The 21,343-nt window shown below is 39.5% G+C and overlaps 3 protein-coding genes and 1 long non-coding RNA gene across 6 annotated transcripts; 3 read left to right on the forward strand and 1 right to left on the reverse strand.

The window, feature by feature from the left end:
• The first annotated feature begins 43 nt into the window (after window positions 1-43).
• LOC113760489 (heat shock 70 kDa protein, mitochondrial-like) lies at window positions 44-3,868 on the forward strand. Its single transcript, XM_027303086.1, has 7 exons — window positions 44-227; window positions 978-1,051; window positions 1,136-1,214; window positions 1,313-1,879; window positions 1,997-2,617; window positions 2,995-3,617; window positions 3,658-3,868. The coding sequence occupies exons 1-7, from the start codon at window positions 150-152 to the stop codon at window positions 3,659-3,661; spliced, it is 2,046 nt and encodes a 681-aa protein (XP_027158887.1). The 5' UTR covers window positions 44-149; the 3' UTR covers window positions 3,662-3,868.
• Window positions 3,869-5,429: 1,561 nt separating this feature from the next.
• On the forward strand, window positions 5,430-11,790 carry LOC113760488 (glycine-rich domain-containing protein 1-like). Of its 2 annotated transcripts, none has more exons than XM_027303084.1 (9): window positions 5,430-5,585; window positions 5,771-5,951; window positions 6,377-6,494; window positions 6,595-6,849; window positions 7,461-7,910; window positions 8,563-9,101; window positions 9,711-9,909; window positions 10,479-10,634; window positions 10,734-11,790. In XM_027303084.1, exons 2-9 carry the CDS (start codon window positions 5,794-5,796, stop codon window positions 11,409-11,411), a joined length of 2,553 nt encoding a protein of 850 aa, XP_027158885.1. In that variant the 5' UTR covers window positions 5,430-5,585; window positions 5,771-5,793; the 3' UTR covers window positions 11,412-11,790. The 2 variants fall into 2 exon arrangements, with proteins under 2 accessions (XP_027158885.1, XP_027158886.1); XM_027303085.1 differs by having other exon boundaries at window positions 5,783-5,951.
• A 1,017-nt stretch (window positions 11,791-12,807) lies between these two features.
• LOC113761898 lies at window positions 12,808-17,752 on the forward strand. Its single transcript, XR_003467167.1, has 3 exons — window positions 12,808-13,194; window positions 13,268-13,333; window positions 16,934-17,752. It is a non-coding gene; the product is annotated as an uncharacterized LOC113761898 (long non-coding RNA).
• LOC113761897 (transcription factor GTE7-like) lies at window positions 17,339-20,602 on the reverse strand. 2 transcript variants are annotated; one of them, XM_027305072.1, is made up of 3 exons: window positions 18,380-20,595; window positions 18,037-18,295; window positions 17,339-17,955 (listed from the first exon to the last, which is right to left on the reverse strand). In XM_027305072.1, the coding sequence occupies exons 1-3, from the start codon at window positions 19,889-19,891 to the stop codon at window positions 17,855-17,857; spliced, it is 1,872 nt and encodes a 623-aa protein (XP_027160873.1). In that variant the 5' UTR covers window positions 19,892-20,595; the 3' UTR covers window positions 17,339-17,854. The 2 variants fall into 2 exon arrangements, with proteins under 2 accessions (XP_027160873.1, XP_027160874.1); XM_027305073.1 differs by lacking the exon at window positions 17,339-17,955 and having other exon boundaries at window positions 18,218-18,307; window positions 18,380-20,602.
• Window positions 20,603-21,343: the final 741 nt, after the last annotated feature.

Below are 21,343 nucleotides of genomic sequence, written 5' to 3' on the forward strand. Positions count from 1 at the left end.
AAGCATTTAGGTGTCCTCGTAGACGACATGGGCAGCCTTAAACCCTATACCCAAACTCAGGCTTAAACCCTACATAGCTTCCGTCCTCCAGAACAAAGAACGTAGTTCTACTTCTACCAAGGAACAACATACACCGAATCTCCGCTAACATGGCCACTTCGATACTCCTGCGGTCGGCCCTTAGGCGCCCGGAATTGCATACTTCTGCTTTAGCTGCTTCGAGATCCGTGAGTTTCTTCCCTCTTTCTTGATCACCACATATGTCTTTACCTCCGTTGTCAATACTTTCTATTTGTCTTAAATTTCTTTGTCTTCTTTTTCTTACACACGATGATATATATGCGTATTGCGGACAGCTCTGGTTCCTTTTTTTCTCTTTTTTTTTTTTTTTTTTTTTTTTTAGTGTTGAAATCTTGTTTTAATTAATTAAGTTTTATATTTAATACAATGTTTTCTGTATGAAAAAAGGATATCTCTTCTGAGGCATCCAAAACGAGAAATAAAGACCCTCAGTTACTGAGCTATATTTTGATTCTACTCTGTTGTTGGTATCAAAGATGAATGTATGGAACATAATTTGCTAAAGTTTGAATTTTTCTCTTTCGGAATTGGGAAAGACTGCAATTTTTGTGGTAAGTTTCATGTAGCTTATTGGGACTTGTAATTCTTAAACAGTGGATTGTTTAATTAGGCTTTATGAGAAACAATAATCAGCTGGTTGGCAGATCTAATTGGTTTAGCCTAGTTTGTTCTACATGAATTAGTTGTTATTTGCATGCTCTTCGGTTACTCTTAGGCCTCAATCTTTTGTCCTGTTACTGTTAAGCTAGTGCTGGTTTTTGAGCATGGTACTTGGGATTGTTCCCGTGATAATCCGTTCAAATAACAGATTGTAATAATAAGCAGATCTGAGGAGTTTCCAAGAATTGATGTTTGCATTTGTCTGAAGATTATCATGTATACTTTTGCTATTGCAGTTGGTGGGAAATGTTAAGGCATCCCCTGCTACCTCTCCTTTGTCAAGGATGTTGACTAGTCTCAGATACTTCAGGTAACCACAACCTGGCAACAGCTTGATTTCTGCCTTTTGAACTTTCCTGGTCTGCTAATGCGTTTTCCTTTTTTCCATCTTAAGTTCAAGGCCACTAGCTGATGATGTCATTGGAATTGACCTGGGTACCACAAATTCATGTGTTGCACTTATGGAGGGAAAGGTTTAGTTCTTCTTTCTCATTTGACTTGATACTTCTTTAGCCTTGCAGAATAACTTGCATGAGCAGTTTCACTCATTGTTCACTAATGATTGGTGTAGACTGCCAGAGTTATTGAGAATGCCGAAGGAACCCGAACCACCCCATCTGTAGTTGCTTTTAGCCAGAAAGGAGACTTGCTTGTGGGAGCTACGGCAAAACGTCAAGCTGTGACCAATCCACAAAATACACTTTTCGCCACTAAACGTTACATAGGAAGGCGTTTTGATGATCCTCAGACACAAAAGGAATTGAAAATGGTGCCTTTTAAGATAGTCAGAGCACCTAATGGAGATGCTTGGGTTGAAGCTAATGGACAAACGTACTCTCCCAGCCAGGTTGGAGCATTCATACTTACTAAGATGAAAGAGACCGCCGAATCTTACCTTAACAAAAGTGTGAACAGAGCTGTAATTACGGTTCCAGCCTACTTCAATGATGCTCAAAGACAAGCTACAAAGGATGCTGGGAGGATAGCAGGTCTTACTGTGGAAAGAATAATTAATGAACCCACTGCTGCTGCACTTTCTTATGGAGTCAACAACAAGGAAGGGACAATCGCAGTTTTTGATCTAGGAGGTGGTACTTTTGACATTTCCATTCTAGAGATATCAAATGGTGTCTTTGAGGTAATCATCAATCTTTACATGTTATTACCAAGGGGGGAAAAACTCTCTTTACATGTTTTATGTGATCTGCATCTCCTTTATGTGTCTTATGTTGGTTGATTAAACGTCTGCAAACAGGTAAAAGCAACTAATGGAGACACATTTTTGGGAGGAGAGGATTTTGACAACACAATGCTGGAATTCTTGGTGAGCGAATTCAAGAAGGCAGAGAGGATTGATCTATCAAAAGACAAGCTTGCCCTGCAAAGGCTGCGAGAAGCTGCTGAAAAGGCAAAGATAGAACTCTCTTCAACATCTCAGACTGAAATCAACTTGCCATTCATAACTGCAGATGCCTCTGGAGCAAAGCATTTTAATGTGACTTTGACCAGATCAAAGTTTGAGACTCTTGTATATCACTTGATTGAAAGGACTAAAGCCCCTTGTATAAGCTGTCTGAAGGATGCCGGTGTCTCCACCACAGATATAGATGAAATTCTTCTGGTTGGAGGAATGACCCGTGTCCCTAAGGTACAGCAAGTAGTTGCTGAAATTTTTGGTAAGAGCCCAAGCAAGGGTGTCAATCCTGACGAGGCTGTGGCAATGGGAGCCGCCATTCAGGGTGGTATTCTACGTGGTGATGTGAAGGATCTTCTGTTATTGGATGTAACTCCTCTCTCACTTGGTTTAGAAACTATGGGTGGCATTTTCACCAGGTTAATTAACAGAAATACAACAATTCCAACAAAGAAGTCCCAGGTGAGTTTACTTGCATACGTTTGAATTCTAGTTGTTGCAAGGAAAAGGATAACTGATTGGTAGATCTTTAGAATTAATATTGCCAAAACTTGTTCCATTCAACATCTCCCACCTATGTTTTGGTCGTGGAGATGCATCAACTCACGTTTTGTGTATGGCAATGTAATGGTCATAATTAGGCCCTTGGCTATGCGGGAAATAACCATTGCAGAATATTCCTACCAATGTTAAAACTTTAGATATCTTAGAGTTGCTTAGCCGTTGTTGTACCATGATTAAAATGGTTTATTGCACTTCTCTTTAGATAAAACATGTTTCAGGAGGGACAATTTGATGGTTTGATCAAATTATTCAGCCTATGTTTATTTTGATCTCAGGTCTTCTCCACAGCTGCTGATAACCAAACTCAAGTTGATATTAAAGTGCTTCAAGGGGAGCGCGAATTTGCAGCAGATAACAAACTTCTAGGGGAGTTTAATCTTGAAGGAATTCCACCTGCCCCTAGGGGGAATCCACAAATTGAAGTAACATTTGACATTGATGCCAATGGCATTGTTACAGTTTCAGCTAAAGACAAGACTACTGGGAAAGAACAACAGATAACAATACGTTCATCCGGAGGGCTTTCTGAGGATGAGATTCAAAAGATGGTCAAAGAAGCCGAGCTGCATTCACAGAAGGACCTGGAGAAAAAAGAACTGATTGATCAGAGAAATTCTGCTGAGACAACCATTTATAGCATTGAGAAGAGCTTAACAGAGTTTAGGGATAAGGTTCCAGCTGAGGTGGTGACTCAAATACAATCTGCAGTCTCAGATCTACGGAAAGCAATGGATGGAGAAAATGTTGATGAAATAAAGGCAAAGATGGAAGCTGCAAATAAAGCCGTTTCAAAGATTGGAGAGCATATGGCTGGAGGTAGCGGTGGGAATACCTCTGGAGGGTCTGACCCTCAGGGTGGTGATGAAGCCCAAGAAACAGAATATCAGGAGGTCAGGAAGTGAGTTGGTCTCAAGTTATAACCATGCAATGGCATGCACGTAGCAGGATTATAGAAGGTGAATTTTTTGTTAGTTTACCTAATTGAAGGTAATCAATTTATGTTGAGTCGTAGTCTTTGCGGCAAGCATGCAAGACATTGGACCTATTGGTTTAGACAATTTGCAGAATTCTTTCGTCTTAAGACTGCTTGTACATCACTGTTGGCATCTGTCACGAAATTTCTTCAATACAATGTTTAAATGGTACTCACTGTGCATTGTTTTTTTTTTTTTTGGTTGATACCCGATACAAGCAGAAAAGCAACAAATCTGCTGCATTCCTGGCATGCAATCGTCATTGGCTAACTAATTCCTCAGGTCCGAGGAACGTGATATAGAGATGAGACCAACTTGTTTAAGCTTGGTTCATGTTTGTTTTGCACTTCGCTTAATTTAGGGAGAAAAGTGGTCGAAGCTGAAACGGATGATCGCCAGAAAAGTTGAGAGCTTCTTGAGAAAAGAAGACGGTTAAAGAAGAAAACAGTCTTGTCTGTCTTCCCCCTCGATGATTATCGTGATTGATGCATCACATCAAGCGTAGTCTGTTTTGCTGATGCTGGTGCTAGTCTTTGGACCCCCGCGGGGGTTTTTGGTTTTTTCATCGTGGGTTGTTGGGGTTTGTTTTGTTGGTGGTTTGCTTGCGCAATTGTACTACTGCATTTGCTTGTTCAGTAGTAGTACCACCCACCAGTACAACATACCATGATTGCCCTTTTACAGCTCTTTGCTTCTCCAGTACAATGGTAGATGCCGAAAATGAATTTGGTGATTATTATCACCGTCCACCAAACTTCCTTGTGTTGTTTCGATTATTATATTCTTTCCTCTCTTTTTTTTTTTTTGGAGCAAATGAACAAATTATTACCTCTGTTTTTTGTATCTAAGACGGGAAATCTTGTAAGGGATCATGATATCTGAATCATGATCTATGTTTATTCACTTGGTTATGAAGTAAAATTAACTACATTGAAAATTTGCTTTTTGATTTGAAAAATGCGATGCGTTGACTTGCGCCTCATATTATCTTGCGGCTTACCTTTTCTTTTCACAAGATCAAGAGGATAGTTGTGGGATCTAATTCACTCTCTCTTGAGAATAAGGGAACTATCAAAAACTTAAAAAAAAAAATACAACAATAAGTAGTTGAGCTCAATGATATCCCCTCAAAGCTTATCCATTCTCTATTGAAGCACAAGAATTTCAATATAATATATCTGATTTAATCAATAATTGTATGGTGTTCGAGCGAGCAGGTCAACATCAATCATAGAACTCATTTAATTTTTCACGCTTCAATTTCGTTTGGATTTTCCTATTTTTCAAATATAATGCTCCAGTAATACATAAACAAAAAAATCTCAAAAAAAAAGTTTTTCATATACACTATTACTACAGTAAAGTTTTTTAAAAATATATCCAAAAATAACTAATTTAAACGGAGATAACAAATGAAATTTCTTTCTCTTTTTATTTATTTATTTTTTAAGAAACTTGTTCTGCAGGTCTTACCAGTAAAATCTGGCCAAGAAATTGTCAGAACATCGTAAAGGAAATTACAGTGAAAAGAAGAACTATTTTGACTCTGAAAAATAATAAATACTACTAAAAGAGAACTGTTGGAAATTCTGATTGGCGCGGTTTCTGAATCTGAAGGACAATTTCGTCCGGGAAATAAAAACCTGTACTTGTCAAGTGTGAGAGTTCGTACACGCTAGGATAACTATAAATACCGAACTTTCACAAGTCGCACCATCCCCGTAATTACCCCGAAATCCTAAACACCATTCTTCACTGAGGAAGAACCGTCAACGTTATTGCCACGATCATGCTTGTGAGCCATTGATTCTAACTCACGGTCGCCGGAGGAGAGAGACTTTCCGCCGATACCTTTTTCTGCTCAATTCAATTCAACAATTCAACTTTTCCAGGTTGGACAAACTGTATTCCGGGCATATTCTAAAAATTTCAACCGGCGTCATTTTTTTATTTTTTTTTTAACTTTGGGCGATGTGTTGATACTTTTTAACTATCATCTTCGCGAAATGGATGATGTCTTTATAGTTATGATAGTATTTTCTGCGGAGGATGATGAGCTTGTGATTTGATTTGACAGTTTGATAATCAGGGAGAAGAGCTATGGAGATAGAGCAGGAAATGGAGTGGAAGAAAGCGCAGAATATTGTGATAAATGTAGACCTTGTTGCCGCGGCGAAAAGACAGCTGGAGTTTCTCGCGGCTGTTGATAGGAACCGTTGGCTTTATGAAGGTCCTGCTCTGGATATGGCCATCCATAGGTATAATATCGCATTCGAGCTCAAAGGCTACCACAATGAATTGTTTTAATGTGTCATTTTTCATGCTTGAGACCATGTTCTTGATTAATTTAGTTTTTCCAAACAATCACTAAGTTTCCTAGATTGTTCAGGAAATCTTTGCAGTAAGGATAAGTGCTAACCTTTCCGCGCTGTTATGTGCATAACCTTTTACTCGTGGGAACAATTTGTCCTAAAAGTGTTCCAAATAGAAAATATTGTTCTTAAAATTATTCCATAATTGCCTAAGAGAGTTGCGAGAAGAAGTTTTTCTACCTTTTCTTTTTCTGGGTCATACATTTTTAAGCTACATTTACAGTCTTGTGGATTTTGTTACATCTATTAGAGAATAAATATTAGCCACTCAAGAGTGTCAACTTGACAGTTTTGAGAACTTAATTTGACAGGTATAATGCGTATTGGCTTCCATTGCTGGCCAAGCATTCGGTGTCCCCATTCTTTGAAGGACCTTTGGTTGTCCCTCTTGATTGTGAATGGATTTGGCATTGCCACAGGCTGAATCCAGTATGTCTTCTTGGTCAGAGTATAGTTTAATTTACTCTCTATCTCATCCGAGCTACTTGTCCAATTTAACGTGTTGGAATTTTGACAATCCTACTTCCAGGTTAGATACAAATCTGACTGCGAGGAACTCTATGGAAGTGTTCTTGACAACCATAATGTTGTATCCACTGTTGGAGGGGCATCAAAAACTAAAACTGAAGAGATATGGAAGAATCTGTACCTAGATGTGCCCTTTGAACTCAATTCAGCCAAAGCTCTTTCAGACACTTTTTCTGAAGAAATATCTGGATTGGAAAACTGCACCAAATATGATCTGCTAGCTGCTGTTAAGAGGCAAAGCCCATTTTTTTACCAGGTAAATCTGAGGAAAACCTTGTTACAAGTTTTGGTTTGGGTGAGACTATATATATAAAACTGTAACCTTGCAACCGGAGATTTCTGTGTAGCCACTCTTTCCTCTATATTGCACAAAACCTTGATAACTCTTTCTTTTCAGAATCTTGTACCCTTACTAAGTCATTGCATGGTTCTTGGTTCCAGAAATACATCCTATAATGCTATAACGTTGCCTCAATTGGAAATTCTTCCCAATGTATACCGGCACTTTGAAGTGATATTGCTTAGTTTTGGGTTTTATTACAGGAGTTTCATGCAAAAATGGTTTTTCTTTTCACTCAGGGGTTGAATAGAGTAACTAAATACATGCCACTTTGCTAACCATGAGGTTTATTGTTTTACCCACTATGACAACGAGACATCTGCAATCTGTTGAATGTTATGTACATTCTATTGTATAAAAGATATTTGGATTGAAAGGTCAGGTCCTATTCCTCTTTGCACTAGATCAGTTTGGCTGAGACGTACTACTGGACTATATGATTTTGAGGAGAATATCTTGCCATCATTGAGATGATGAGTTAGATATTGGTCAGTCTGTCTCAGCCTTACTATGTGTATAAATTCCAGGTGGCAAGGCCGCATATGAGCAATGAGTTCTACCTAGAAGGAGCAGTGGCTAGATACAAAGGGTTTTTGCATCTAATCAGGAGAAACAGGGAGAGATCAATAAAGAGCTTCTCAGTTCCTACTTATGAGATTGACCTTATGTGGCACACCCACCAATTGCATCCAGCTTCTTATTGCAAAGACCTTGTGGAAATAATGGGGAAGGTATTAGAGCATGATGACACAGATTCAGACAGAACAAAAGGGAAGAAGTTGGATGTTGGATTTTCTGGAACTACCGAGCAGTGGGAAGAGATGTATGGTGTAAGATATTGGAGAGCAGGGGCAATGCACAAAGGCAATGCCCCTTTACCTCTAAGGACTACTCCATATCCATCTCTTGATTTGAAGGACTATCCATCAAAAGAGAATCAGAAAATAATGCATCTCTCTGAATTGAAAGCTGTTGAGGTAATTTGAATGAACCTTTTCTCTTCCTGATTATGCTAATTTAACAGTTTATACATCAACTCATATGCATATACACAACACACATTGCAACCTGCCATCATATCTGTGTAGTATGTATTGGATATATTTCTATGATGGCACTGGCAGGATGTGAGGAGTCTGGTGTTTAAGGAACATATGGAATTTGGTAAAAGTGAATCACCTTGCTAGGAACCAGTAATTGGAGTTACCCAAAATTCTGTGATTCAAATGGTGTCAACATTGGAAGCCAACCACCCACCCAAAACAGTCTCACAAAAACACATTCTCACACAGACCGACGTGAGAGAGAAAGAGAGCAACTTGTAGTCCTGCACTCCAACTTGCAGATAGCTTAACTTGTATGGATTTAATCACGTGGTCTAATAGTTCTAATGGCATGTGGTGTATGCTGTTTGAGCTTGTTGAGTTTGTGTAACTATCTTTCCACCTTTTGCATATTTGGGGTGTTATTTACCTTAGAGTTTGACTTCGGCTAAGCTCCCAACTTGGGGGTGGATTGGCCTTTTGCGGTCATTTAACCAGGTTATTTGTCATTGTACGTTCACATGGTGCCTTTGTTTTTCTGTACTTAATCTTTGACCTAGAAAAATAAATCTCTAAATTGTTTCAGGTAATGCTGGAGTTTGTGGATGTGAAAAACCTTAGCGAGGGACATAAGGGAGGCCTTTCTGTCTCATTTAGTAAGACTCAGCCTGACACAATCTTCAACGCCAAGAGAAGTCTCACTATTTTGTCACAGTCTGGGGAGAAACAGGTTGCTTGTTTTCAATGTCAACCTACTGGGAATCTGTTCTTTGAACTTATGTGCCACTCAGCTTCCAACTTACCGATATCGAAGCCAGCCAAGACTCTGGGTTCCTGTTCCATATCTCTGGAAGATTCATTGTCCCCATTATCTAATCTTACCATGGAAAAATGGTTGGAGTTGTTACCTAGTTCTAATTATTTGAGCTCGAAGCCTATCTACTTACGAGTTGCCCTTTCAACTACTGTACCAACCAATGCACCTCACATTTTTCACTTGATTCGTTCACTACCATTCTCGAAAAATTCTTGCTTCTTCCCATTGCCAGGAAGGGTACATCTAGCTAAGAGCTGGACTCGCATCATTGATGACAATGGCAAAGAAGTCATCAGCCTTCAAATGAGGTATGAGTTTAAAACATTTGCTGTTTTTGTGACAGTTCTTCTGTTTATGGAGCATCTACAATTTCTTTCTGCACAAGGGCCTAGGTTCTCCACTAAAAAAAGGAATTCCACTTTGTACATATTATTAGAAATTCCTTAAATCATTTGCCATTACATATTGCAAGTATTCAAGTTCTTTGGCTTTGTACTTCATCTCATACAATTATATTTTTCATGTTGGCATTTAACCTCCAATTTTGTGTTCATCCCATGGATTGTCTTCTTCATATTGGCATTTAACTGAGAATAAATTCAAAGACATACACTGTGCTGCAACATGTGTTTACATGAACTTTGGCCCAGGAACTGACTGATTAAACTTGTCTGATGGAACTTTTTGAGCTTGTCAATGCTGATTCTTCCAGATACTATGCTTGGCAGATCCTGAAGATTTTGCTTTGAGATTTATCATAAGCGTATCTTCATTCTTCTTACTTGTATTATATTCTGCAACTTCACTAAAGATGCAAAACTACGGTGTCCTGATAGTATGAGTACTATTTGTTTCTCCATTTATTGAATTTCAACTGTGCTGCAGATAATCTGAAATAAGTCATTATTTTATTCTAGGGATTTCAAGAAGTCAAAGGAAAAGAATGATTCCATGTTGAAAAAAGAGGTGATTGGCATCATAAAATCTGGTGGCACAAACAGGGTTGCAGAGTTTACTGGGACAGAGTGGTTGCTGATAGATTCCAACTGGTCTGTCAAGCTTCCAGGGACTGTCAATGAAGATGGATATCTTCTGGAGCTGATTGGTGATCGTAGAGTAAGCATTTATCCTTTTTCCAGGTGTTTCAGTGCAGATACATTGGAATTGCACAATCATGTGATTTCCTTTGCTTTACCATGATATTTGCCTCTCTTCATAGTTGATTATATACAAGTTTCTAGAAATTAAAACTTCTCATATGTTTAGCTCTTTTCGATGATACCTGAGGGAAATTGCAGCCTCAGATTTTCCAGTTTCTTTTTTTTTCACTCTGCTTTTTCTTTTGCTCTTTCCTACACCAAAGATATTAACAAAGAACAGAGAATCCATTACCTATTTAGCTAAGCTAAATCCCATGAAAAACAACCATCTTCTCTGTGCCAAAATGAAAAATAAAAATACCATATGTCTTTATGTTTTAGCCTTTTGGAATGTTCTTAGGGATTCATATAAGAATGAGTTAAGAAATATGATCTCTTTAAGAATCGCTTGGAAAAACGTGACAATTGGAGGGTAAGCAAGAGATAAGACCTAGGGTACATCCTTTTGTAATTCAACCTGTGGCAGAAAGATGTTTTTATAGTTTTTACCATGCATCCATCGTACCTTTTCCATGCTTGGTACAGGTAAAACTATTTCCTGGTAGAAAGCTGGAATATGAGCCAAAGCACTGTGAGAAGCAAAGGAATGATCGTGACTTTCTGACAGCAGTTGAATTTTCTGTGGAAGACCCCTATGGCAAGGCATTGGCATTGTTTGATTTCAAATCTGGAACTGTCAAGGTAAACTATATTCTTTATGAATGTTTATACAGATTTGAGGTGAAGACTTTTCAACTTGCCTTGCCTTACCATGCTCGGCATCTTCTGTTGAAAAAATAGATTAATGAAGAGTGGTTGCTGTTTCCTGGTCTGGTACTGGCTTTCATACTTGGTGAGATACTGAGAAAAGAGGGATATATCAGCATTAATTCCAGCGGCAAGAATTTGGAGGAAAACAAATTTTTAGATAAAGAAGTTAGCAAATGTCCGTTGGATGTCAGCAAAACTATTCCAACTACAGTACAAGAAGATGGGAAGTTAGATGTTGAGGTCTCGCAAGGAAATGCAATTACAATGGGGAAAGGAGGAGCATCCGGTGGTGGCTGTAGTGGAGGGCGTGGCAGTGAAGTGAGGAGTGGGGCTTGTGGTGGTTGTGGTGCTAATTGTGGGAATGTGCTAAAGAGTGGCGGTTGTGGGGGATGTGGTGGAGGATGTGGTGCTAATTGTGGGAATGTGCTAAAGAGTGGCGGTTGTGGTGGAGGATGTGGTGGGGGATGTGGTGGAGGTTGTGGGGGTGGTTGTGGTAATATGATTAAGAGCGGAGGCTGTGGTGGGGGGTGCGGTGGCGGTTGTGGCAATAAGATCAGTGGTGCGCCCTACGTGAATGCTAGTGGTTGTGGAGGAGGCTGTGGTGGTAATTGTGGGAATAAGATTGCGGGTGCAGCCGGTGTCCAGGCTGGTGCTTGTGGTGGTTGCGGTAGTCGTTCGGGCAACGAGTTAGTAGATACACACATATAACGCTGGTAATGACTGCATTGTCAATCATGAAGAAGTCCTAGTTGTTTGAAATTTGGGCATCATCAACACCAGCAAGATGATTGGCAGGTTGTGCTTGAGAAATTCTAGTCTAGCTCAAATAATTTACTGGATATCTTGAGACTGCTTGTTCTCGAGAACAGTGCTATACTAAAATGCTGAGTTATTCTGTGATCCTGCATGTGAAGTCTAATGAAGGACTGGATTTGTACGAATGCAATCAACTGTGAGAACGAACTAGCTATCCAATACCGATAAGAAGTACCATCTTCCTATTGTGTATGCATGTATTGTGTATGTAATACTCCTGTGATTTCTCTTCTCGTTGTTTTCTTATCCATGACCATGAGCGTCCATATCATGAACTTGTCAACAAATTCGGCGATTGTATCATTTTGATGGCGGTCTATTCTGGGTCACGGTGCTGAAATTTGCAAGTCCATTAGTCAAATGTAAATCGATATGATGACGGCATTTGTCGACTATCTGGATCACAAACTCTCCTTCAGGCTTCAATGAGAAGGGCCTAAAGCCGATGGTCAAACAAACAGTTGTCCTCTGTGGGCTAAATGTGTTAGCATAAGACGATAGAGTTGTGAACTCTCAAACCCTCTCTCTTGCCTTCTGTCTTTCTTTTTTTTTTTTTTAACCATAATTAAAAAATTAATAACAACTTATGTTCCAAGAATTAGCTACATGATCAAGGTCGATTTCCTTAAATAAAAGCAAAAGGAAAAAAAAAAAAAAAAAAGAAGAATGTGACTGGTGAATCCAACTTGATTTGTGATTGCATCCAACCCATTTTTGCATGGTTGAAATTTATGTTTGATTGACTTGCATTCGCTTTTTAGAGGTATATTATGATTTGTTTTTTTAACCCAGAAGAAGTGAAATTTAGAAAGGGAGATGAAGGGATTTCAACGTATGTTGTAACGTAACATATATGGTGTGATATAGTACTTCTGTGGGAATTCAACTTGGCAAAGTATGTTCTCTGTTTTGGCCCAAGTGAACTATAATTCATTGTGCACTAGCCGGCTAGATGGATTCCCATCCTCCCCCATGATAACTACAAAAGCAGCCCTGAGTGTCCGGAGTACGTAGCAAGTGGGTCGTTTACGTTATGCTTTTGGGAGCTTCTCTACTTTAATCTTGAATTTCCCGGGCGTAGCTTTTGATCCCAACTCAATCCTACATTTGCTCGCACCAGAATCTAATCAATGCCTTGATGTAATAAGCATGCTCCAATAACATATTATTCATTGCCTCAGTACAAAAATAAACTTCTCTATGATTTAAACTAAAGATGAGGAGATTTCAAGGCCATGGACCCCTGCATCTTCTCTTTTTGTTTTGTTTGGTGAAAGTGTGAGCCATCCATCAGAATCCACTATCCCACCTGCATACGTATATTTGCTCCCACAAAGTGACCGTTCTTGTGGATGTGCGCTTCCTCAAAAATCTGTGATTTGGATCTCATAGAAGAAAACAGCTGTCATTAAGCTTTCTCATTAATACCCACCTTATATTCTGTCCTAGAAACAGAGGGGGTTTATCTTAAACAGTGTGAACATGTTCCAAGACTATACTGTTAGTGTTGAAATAGATGTAGTTAACTTGTTAAAGCAGTCAAACTGCAATCTTGGATCTCCTTTTCAGCTCTATCTAACTTATGGTAGATATGGGATTCCTTTTTCTCAGCGCATCTCTATCTGAACTTGTTGATTATGTTCAGATGTGATGAAAAGAACTCTCGTGCTTGCAGGTTCAATCCTTGATTCCTCGCTCAGTTTTTCTTCTGTTTCTGAGCTAGAAAATGATGGGTAATTTTGGTTCAGGTAGTCTTCAAGCGTCGCGTTACCGGTGTCCTCTTTGTCCTTGAAGAGTACAACCCAACAAAAATGGTAGGATTTTTCTCTTCTTTTTTCTTGTAGCAATTAAAATTTGCTATTCGGCTTTTATCTATCAGCACATGCATTTTATGATTCATGTGAGATTTTCTGCTCCCAAAGCTTGATTTTCTAGTTTGTTCATCTGAACAAATACCTATTAGAAATTGCCCTGCACAACCATGAACCAGCTGAAGTCATAGCATTTTCTACTGCACCTCTAGCCTGTGATTTTAACTGGAATCTAATGGACTGTGCTTGAATATGTCTCAAAGGCAAATTCATGGAGTGCTAGGAATTTCGTCGTGTTAGTTGGTGCTAACTTTGCTGTTTTAATTTCATCCTCTTTTCTGCAACCTATAAAGCCACATTCGACATGAACGGAATCATTGAAAACTTAGACAAAAATGATATCTTTGATTTACTGGGTAATTCAGATTAGAAGTAGAAAATTGCAGTGTAAATTAGGATAAGCATAGACTAAGAACAGGCTGAATTTGGAATAGAATAGATTTGTAAATGGCTTGCAACTTGAAGTTTTTAAGTTTAGCATTTGGTGCACAATTTAAGGGACCGCCTGAAGAAAACCAATTTGTTACCCGTAAAACTGGAGATTAAACAGTTTTTCCCTGGCTGCTAAGTGTAGTATCTTTACAATATCTAGCCAGTTCCAAATGCGGTTTGCTTAGCTTTGTGGCTAGATTTGGTCATGGATTGGCACACTAGCATATTTAGCAAGTATAACATCCCCGGTTAGAGTTACTATCTATCACTTGTTAGTATTCCATGTTAGCAGGTCTTTGAATGTTCTTTGGACTAGAGATAGTCTTAAGGGAGCATAATGCTCAGCCTAGCACATATTGTGCAAAATAATGAGTTAAAGAGTCAAAGATAACAGTCAGTCAGGAAAATAGCTGGTCAAGTACCACCCAAGGAGTGGAGATCATTCTGTCAAAGCTAAGAATCCCTTGACCGTCCACTCTTCAGATGGTTTAATTAGCCACTCTCTGAATGCGCTAGGGAATGCTGTTGCCTACTTACTTTTTGCTAGTCAGTTTTCATTAGAGGCATTTGGCCCTCCTATGCAGCTATTAAGTGCCAAAACGCCTTTGTTTATGAAGACAAATAAAGTGTTTCCTGAATGCAGAACCAAACTATCAAAGGTTTTCTGAGAGCATGAATGAGTTCTTGTACTACTCTTTTGGCTGATGGAAGCAACAATATACTGAAAGACCAGTAACTTGGATAATATGTACACTTAGCCAATTGATTTAGAGGCAGTTTTTGTCCTTCCAGACTTATTGTGATTATACAAGTGATCCTACTTCATCTCAATGAATTGAAGAAATTTCCTTCTAGAGGGTTTCGAGAAAATGCTCTGGATGGTTGAGCGTTAGTCCTTGGGTGTCTATATATAATTCTTACGCACAAAGAGTTGTATGCCTGGTTTTCAGGGCCCTCTGCAACAGCAGATGTGACTGCAAACTGCAATTTACAATCCCAATTAATTCAACTTGAAGATGGATGATCAAAGTTAATTATATGCACACTTCTCAAGAAATTGTGGGAATCTTACCTCGGATACCTTCTCTGGATAAGGATTTATAGTTGTGTGTGCAAATGTACAATTATACTTGGTAATAATAGAAGCCTCTGTTATGGTCTTCACAGGGTCCCGTACTTTAGTTCCTGTGAAGAAACTGGACCAGGTGATGCAGCGCTAGAAGTGTTTCACCACCTATGGACATCCCACCACTTAACGAACTTAAAAACTTAATTTGATTGAAACAGGGTCAATGAAAGCTTCATTTCAGAGTCTGGTGAAAGAATTGGATAAAAAGTGAGTCTTGCTGACTTTGAGAAATTGTGATCCCAAAGCGAGCTCTAAATTAGAGAGAGAGAGAGAGAGAGAATAGGAGGGTTACAGTGAAAGTAAAAGGTGAAAACTTTTTGTTATCATAATCAGATGGGGTTTTGAACCTGATCTTGATGTAAATGTTAACTGTGTGAGTATGTGAACGAGCGCTTCCCATTCACCAGTCTCTATTTTCAGTTTGCCAGGTGTTGGGAACATTCCTTTAAACTCTTCTGCATTAAATGATATTGACGTGACCATTTGGGTCTTGAGATTGAACAGTATGTTTTCACAATTGAAGAAATCATTCGACCCGACTAGCTTCTGATTGTTTCTTACGTGGAATACACAGATGGTCATAACAGCATCCGAGATAATTCCTTTCTGCAACTCCATAGTGGATAAAGAAAGGTTTGAAAAGATGTTAACAGACGTTAAAGAAGCATTATTCTTATTTAAATTTATTTTGGTAAGACCAAAATAAAGCATAAATCGAGTGGCCACACTTCTGGAGAGCTGACTGCCCTAAAATCCTGTTTTGAGTTTGAAATTACTAAAGAGGGCAATTAACAAAAACAGAGAATGGATTATCTTGGAACAAAAAGTTTCCTCCCCATCTTGGTATGAGGAGTTTATTAAAGGAAGACATGGCAAAAGTTTTATCAAGACCGGTTTTCAGATCACCACCATTTAATGACGGGTTCTTAGCTGCAGCATTAGCTCTCCCCAGCACTTTTGGCTCTCTCTAAGAAAATCCTTCTGCACCAGTCTTCTGTCCTGTACCAGTGTGCAAGACTCGCCTGTTACCTTTATTTCTTTCGCCAAGTTTTCTTTGACGCCGTGGGACCAAATTAAGTTGTGGGTCCTAATGCGATACAGGCAACCACGCAGGGGATGAAGAATTTGATGTAATGCAACTTTGAAACTAGGAAGTCTATATACTGGATGAGCTTTGCAGGGGATGAAGTGTTGTAGTATAATATGTCAAAGTCAATTGCAGAATTTCAACATCAGAGTGACATAGTTCAGGAAAGAGTACAAACATGGTAGTGTTGTTTGGTTTCCAGAGTACTTCGACTTCGTAATGGAGAAATAAGTTCCTGATGCCCTGGACGTTCAACATGTATTTTCGGAAGGTGGAGGGGATCATTGTGAAATATGAAAATTTATGACCAACTTTTTTAGGAGCTTTCATATTGGCATTGGAAGTTAGACTTGCGAAAATTTATGGCATCGCTTGCGAATGACTGCTTCTGAAGAGCTCGCTTTTCTCATGCTCTCGCAATTCATTCCTTCTATCTTTACAGTGATCAGCTAGCTAGTTCATCATGTACCTCCCTAATTGATCTTAAGTAGCTAGCTCTCTGTATTGCGCTTTAGATTCATTAAAGGAAGTACAGCAGTTTTTGCAATCTCTTTATTGTGTAGGTTAAGCCCCAACTGAAGTTGGCGTTGCTTGTCCTGGTTATTAAATGAGTTTTGTTTAGTTCAGGTTTGCGGTGCGGTGCTCTTATTTCTCAGTCATATCATGTTTTACGCATTAGATGTTTCTTACCACATACTGGACCCCTTGAAATAAGATAACTGGAGTGGAAGTTGCTGCGTTTCTGTTCATTGATGCGGTGATCAGAATTGTCTGAAAAGATTGGGTACTCGCGTTGGCTTTTATTGATTGGATTATGCCTGTAAACGAATGAATAGTACAATATGTTTTACTCTCACTTGCGTACTTTTAACACGTAAGAACAAATTCTTGACAGGGAATACTGTTGGGTTAAGCTTCAATTGCTTGTGAAGCCAAGGATTACAATTCGAGCAAAGCTGAACATTCTTATTGAGGTATCTCAACTTAAAAAGTCACCAACATGTACCATGCATCACATTTGAAATATATGGATACTCAACATGTTTGTATCATTTTGCTTTTATGACTTCCTACTTTGACTCAGGGAAACCATAATTAATCAAGATAAAGATTCAAGCATGTGTGTAACACAGTATCCTGAACAATATTTGCACAGAAGCAGACTAGACTTGATAATTTCTGGATTCTGAATCATGAGATTGCAAACAGTTCCAATTTAAGAAAACTACTCGTTTAAGGCATTCATTTCATGTAAGTACGAGTTTGGAACGCTATTAAAAACAGCTAATTAGAATTCAAGGAAGCCAAAAGGGTTCTTCTGTAAGATCTTTGAAGAGAGAACTACATTTGCATATTTCCAGTCAGAGTACACTACTCCCTGTACATGTTTACTGCTTTTGCTGCTCCACCACTAAAAATCGTGTGGTGATTCAGTATAGAAATCAAAAAGAGTTTTACCAAACTCAGTAATGCTACTGCTATCTTTCTACCGTTCAGTTCTTCCCAACTTCTCTGACTGTACCCCTCCGCTGTAACACCCTAATTCAGTCACGTCTAACTAATGTCTCGGTTATCCTAACCTAAAGTAACATTCTGGCCATCCTTTTTACAAAATGCTACAGCTTGAGCCAAGCAATGCCAAAGCCAGAACCACAGTTACCTTAATTCTCCTCCATTACCAAAATGCACAAACCCAGAAATGAAAAAAAAAAAAGGGGAGCCAACAAAGATAGAACGCCAACACTTCAAACCCTCTCAATTCCATTCACTTTTCCATTAATTGTTACTTGAAATCTTCACATACCCATTAACAGAATTAAGCTGCAGGGACTCCTTTTGCTTCAACATAAGGCGACTGTACACTATCCTCGTCAGAATCATCACTCCCTGAAGAACTACCAGAATCTGAATCTGAATCTACACATTGTATCAAACACCAACATCAGTCTCTGTGGACTATATATGCCAAAAGAAAAACATAAATGCAGAATAGAATACCATCAGAAGAAGAATCATCACTACTAGAACTTGCGGCACTAGAGCTGCGGGATCCACCATTAGCTCCAGCACAGTCCTCAATCTCAACCTCCAGAACGGAGGCAGCAGCATTACCCTTCTCAACCTCCACATCCTTCTCAATCTCCACAGGGGGAAAGTCAAATGCTGGAATGTCCTCTCCAATATCAACATCCTCTTCCCCTGCATCTTCTTTGTTGTTCTGTTCGACATCCACCTCACAAGGCTCACTAACTGGAGACTGTTACCATAACTAAAGAATTATCAGCCAATTAAAACAAGTCAAAATCTTTATTATATCAAACTTAAGGCATTTATTCGTTACCTTGGGTCCTTCTTCTTCGATCAAATTGGCACCGTCAACGAGTTCTTGCCTTTTCATCTTGCTCAGAGCTTTCTTGTGATTACTCACGAACCTATCCAAATCCCAAAGAGTGTCATCGTCAAGAACCTCAAAATCAAGTTCAATCTCATCTCCGTCCGGCACCAAATGAGGATTCCTCTTCCTGACAATCTGCACCACGCGTTCCATCTTCTCCTGCGGCATATTCTGCAAATTCAACCCCAAGTTAGACTTCTCCTCATTGCTCATTTGCCTCTTGTTCGAATCCTTGGCTTTTGGGTTTGGCAATTTCCCGCTTGTACTCTGCAATCCAGGAGACAACAGAATCTGCTCATTCTGACATGAAGGCGAACTCAACAATATTGGTTGTGGCATCGCAATCACCGGTTCCAGCTGAACCCAGTTGGTAATTTCGTTCATCTTCCCAGCAACCAGTTTTCGATGTCCGGTTTCATACTCCTGATACACGGGCTCAAACATTTCTTCAAAACTCGAAAGCATAGACTCCGCCATTGCATGGACATCTTGCCCTTTGGGGTTATATCTCATGGCATTGTTAAAAGTTAGCCTTACATCCGAAGCAAATTCAAGGGGTGATTTGTACACCCTTTTGTTGAAATTAGACTTGATAGTCCCAAGATCCATTGGATGCTTTATGACTTTGAAGTAATCATGAAGCCTTAGACGAACAACATCAACGGGCTTATTAAAAACCCAACTGTGCTTTTGCTTCATAAGTGTCATCAAAATCTGCTTACATTTCTTCATCACCGTTTCCGACGCCTTCTCGGCCTCTGATGAAGTTGGGATCACAAACGGCCGCTTTGTTTCTCGAGCATCACCTAAAGCAAGAGCCCTTTTTTGCCCCGAAAGTTTTTGGTTCTTTTTGCCCTTACCCTTTCGGGTCACTGACCCGGATGCCCGGTTCTTTTGGTTCTGCTTCTCATCTGATGTAAGGTTCACTGGTATGTGATTTGTTTCTACAGCAGGCGGCCTGAATAGGGCCCTACAAAAACCGGGTCTAAACTCAAGCTCCCGGGTCTGTATTCGGGTCAATAGGGTCCGAACCCGTTCGAGGTCGGAGATTAGTCGATTTTTCAGCTCTTTCAGCTCTCTTTTCGAGTACGACGACGCTTTGAATGTCACGTACTCTCGGTGAAACGGATCCTTGGATAGAAGAGGCCCATCTGCACTCCGGTTAAAGGAGTGCGGATCATTGATCGACGCCGAAGGTGGCAGGAAAGGAGGCCTGGGTGATGGTTCATTGCGCTGCCGGAGACCAGTTTTAGCTGTAAGATCAATGATTTGCCGGCTAACGTTGAAATTTGAGTTGAAAATGGGGTTTGGAAGCCTGCTAGGGTTAGAATGAGGTTTAGGATTCAACCGCGGGTAGAAATGGGGATGATTCGTGCGGTTGTTTGGAAATTGCCTCATACAAACCTCGCGTTCAGCCCAATAGGACTCATTTCGGCTGGGCAAGACGGCGGAAGCCATATGAGGCGGGAGCCAAAAAAAAAAGCGGATTGAATTTCAAATCAAACGGGTCGCTCAAGAAATTTCGCCCTGGCGGTCAATCTCCGACCAAAAAATGGCGGGAACACATGGCTAGAAAGCCGGAAATTTTAACCGCCGCTGGCCGGAAAGTCGAAAGATAGTAATTTGTTGGAGGGAAATGCGTTCAGAAAATCAAAATGGAAAGTGTATTTAAACCAAAAAAAAAAGGCAAAAAATTATTAAAAGGCGAGGGTTTCTATGACCCTCCTTGCTTGAACGAAGAAAGCAGGAGGAGGATCACCGCTTCTTAAAGGCAGCCAGATCTGCAGGTCTGCAGATCGGGCAGAATCTCACCCGTTGAAGTTTGATCTCAAGGCCTGCATGTTTCTGATGCTTGCCCGCATTGCCCGACCGTGCCAGGTGGTGCCAATGGCTGTGATTGACCCTGGGGGAGTGCGTGGCGTCATGTGATGCGTGGATGATGTGTTTGGGTGGGAACTTTAAAATTTCGAAATAAATACTCTAGTACCTATTTGAGTTTGAAGCGGAAGAAAATTTCCTGGGGGCTGGGGATGGAAGGATATAAGATCCTGCTGCATTGACGCCATGTGGGGTCGTTTGGTGACGTGGAGGGGGCCAACTCTGATTGGTTCTGCTGACGCCTGGTGATGTACAACTGTACCAGTCCGGCAATATCTATCTGATTGTATTTCAGTAATCTTAGATGACTAAAGTGCTATTAAGCCGAGTCCAATTCAAGTTACACTATACTTGAATTCGATTGCAATCCGTGTTAATTGATTTTAAACTCGAATAAGTATATTAATTTGAATTCGAACTCAATTCAATATAATAAAATTTAAATTTGAAGTCATTTGAGATTGAGTAAACTGTTGACCCTACCAAAATCGAACTCGAGTTTTTTTTTTCTTGTTTTTAATTTTTTATATTTTAGATTTATCATATAATTATTTTGCCATTTATCACTTTTTTTTATTAAACATACTTCATGTAAAATTATTAAAATACGAACCCAGAATATTCATTACATAATTAAAATATAGAATATATAAATAACATAAATACTCGAATTAAACTCATCGAACATTCAAGTAATTACTATTAATACTCAAACTCGACTCGTTACACGGAATAAATAGCTCGAGCTCGAATTCAGTTAAACTAATTTTGAGTCAAGCTTTGACCCAGTTGCTCGCAAACTACTGTTATGGGGTTGGCTCACCCACACCCTTGTGGATGACTACCAAAGTACTACTCGATCGATCCGCATAACCAAACCTATAGTGATCAATCTTTGAGAATTTGGGAGTATTATCATGTAGTGTGATTTATAGGTCAGATTAAGCAATAGGAGTATATTAACATTAGAAAAGTGCCTTTTTGTTTTTCAAGAGAAGAGAATAATTTTGCATAATTTTATTTTGCCAATTA

Source organism: Coffea eugenioides, chromosome 2 (genome assembly GCF_003713205.1).
Source record: "Coffea eugenioides isolate CCC68of chromosome 2, Ceug_1.0, whole genome shotgun sequence".
NCBI classification, from domain to species: domain Eukaryota; kingdom Viridiplantae; phylum Streptophyta; class Magnoliopsida; order Gentianales; family Rubiaceae; genus Coffea; species Coffea eugenioides.

Coding starts and splice junctions, on each gene's coding strand:
- LOC113760489 (XM_027303086.1), top strand. CDS start 150: ATGGCCACTTCGATACTCCTGCGGTCGGCCCTTAGGCGCCCGGAATTG. Junction 1,880..1,996: donor TATCAAATGGTGTCTTTGAG/GTAATCATCAAT, acceptor GTCTGCAAACAG/GTAAAAGCAACTAATGGAGA. Junction 2,618..2,994: donor TTCCAACAAAGAAGTCCCAG/GTGAGTTTACTT, acceptor TTTTGATCTCAG/GTCTTCTCCACAGCTGCTGA.
- LOC113760488 (XM_027303084.1), top strand. CDS start 5,794: ATGGAGATAGAGCAGGAAATGGAGTGGAAGAAAGCGCAGAATATTGTG. Junction 5,952..6,376: donor CTGGATATGGCCATCCATAG/GTATAATATCGC, acceptor TTAATTTGACAG/GTATAATGCGTATTGGCTTC. Junction 9,910..10,478: donor AGCTGATTGGTGATCGTAGA/GTAAGCATTTAT, acceptor TGCTTGGTACAG/GTAAAACTATTTCCTGGTAG.
- LOC113761897 (XM_027305072.1), bottom strand. CDS start 19,891: ATGGCTTCCGCCGTCTTGCCCAGCCGAAATGAGTCCTATTGGGCTGAA. Junction 18,296..18,379: donor TCGAAGAAGAAGGACCCAAG/GTAACGAATAAA, acceptor TTATGGTAACAG/TCTCCAGTTAGTGAGCCTTG. Junction 17,956..18,036: donor TGATGATTCTTCTTCTGATG/GTATTCTATTCT, acceptor TACAATGTGTAG/ATTCAGATTCAGATTCTGGT.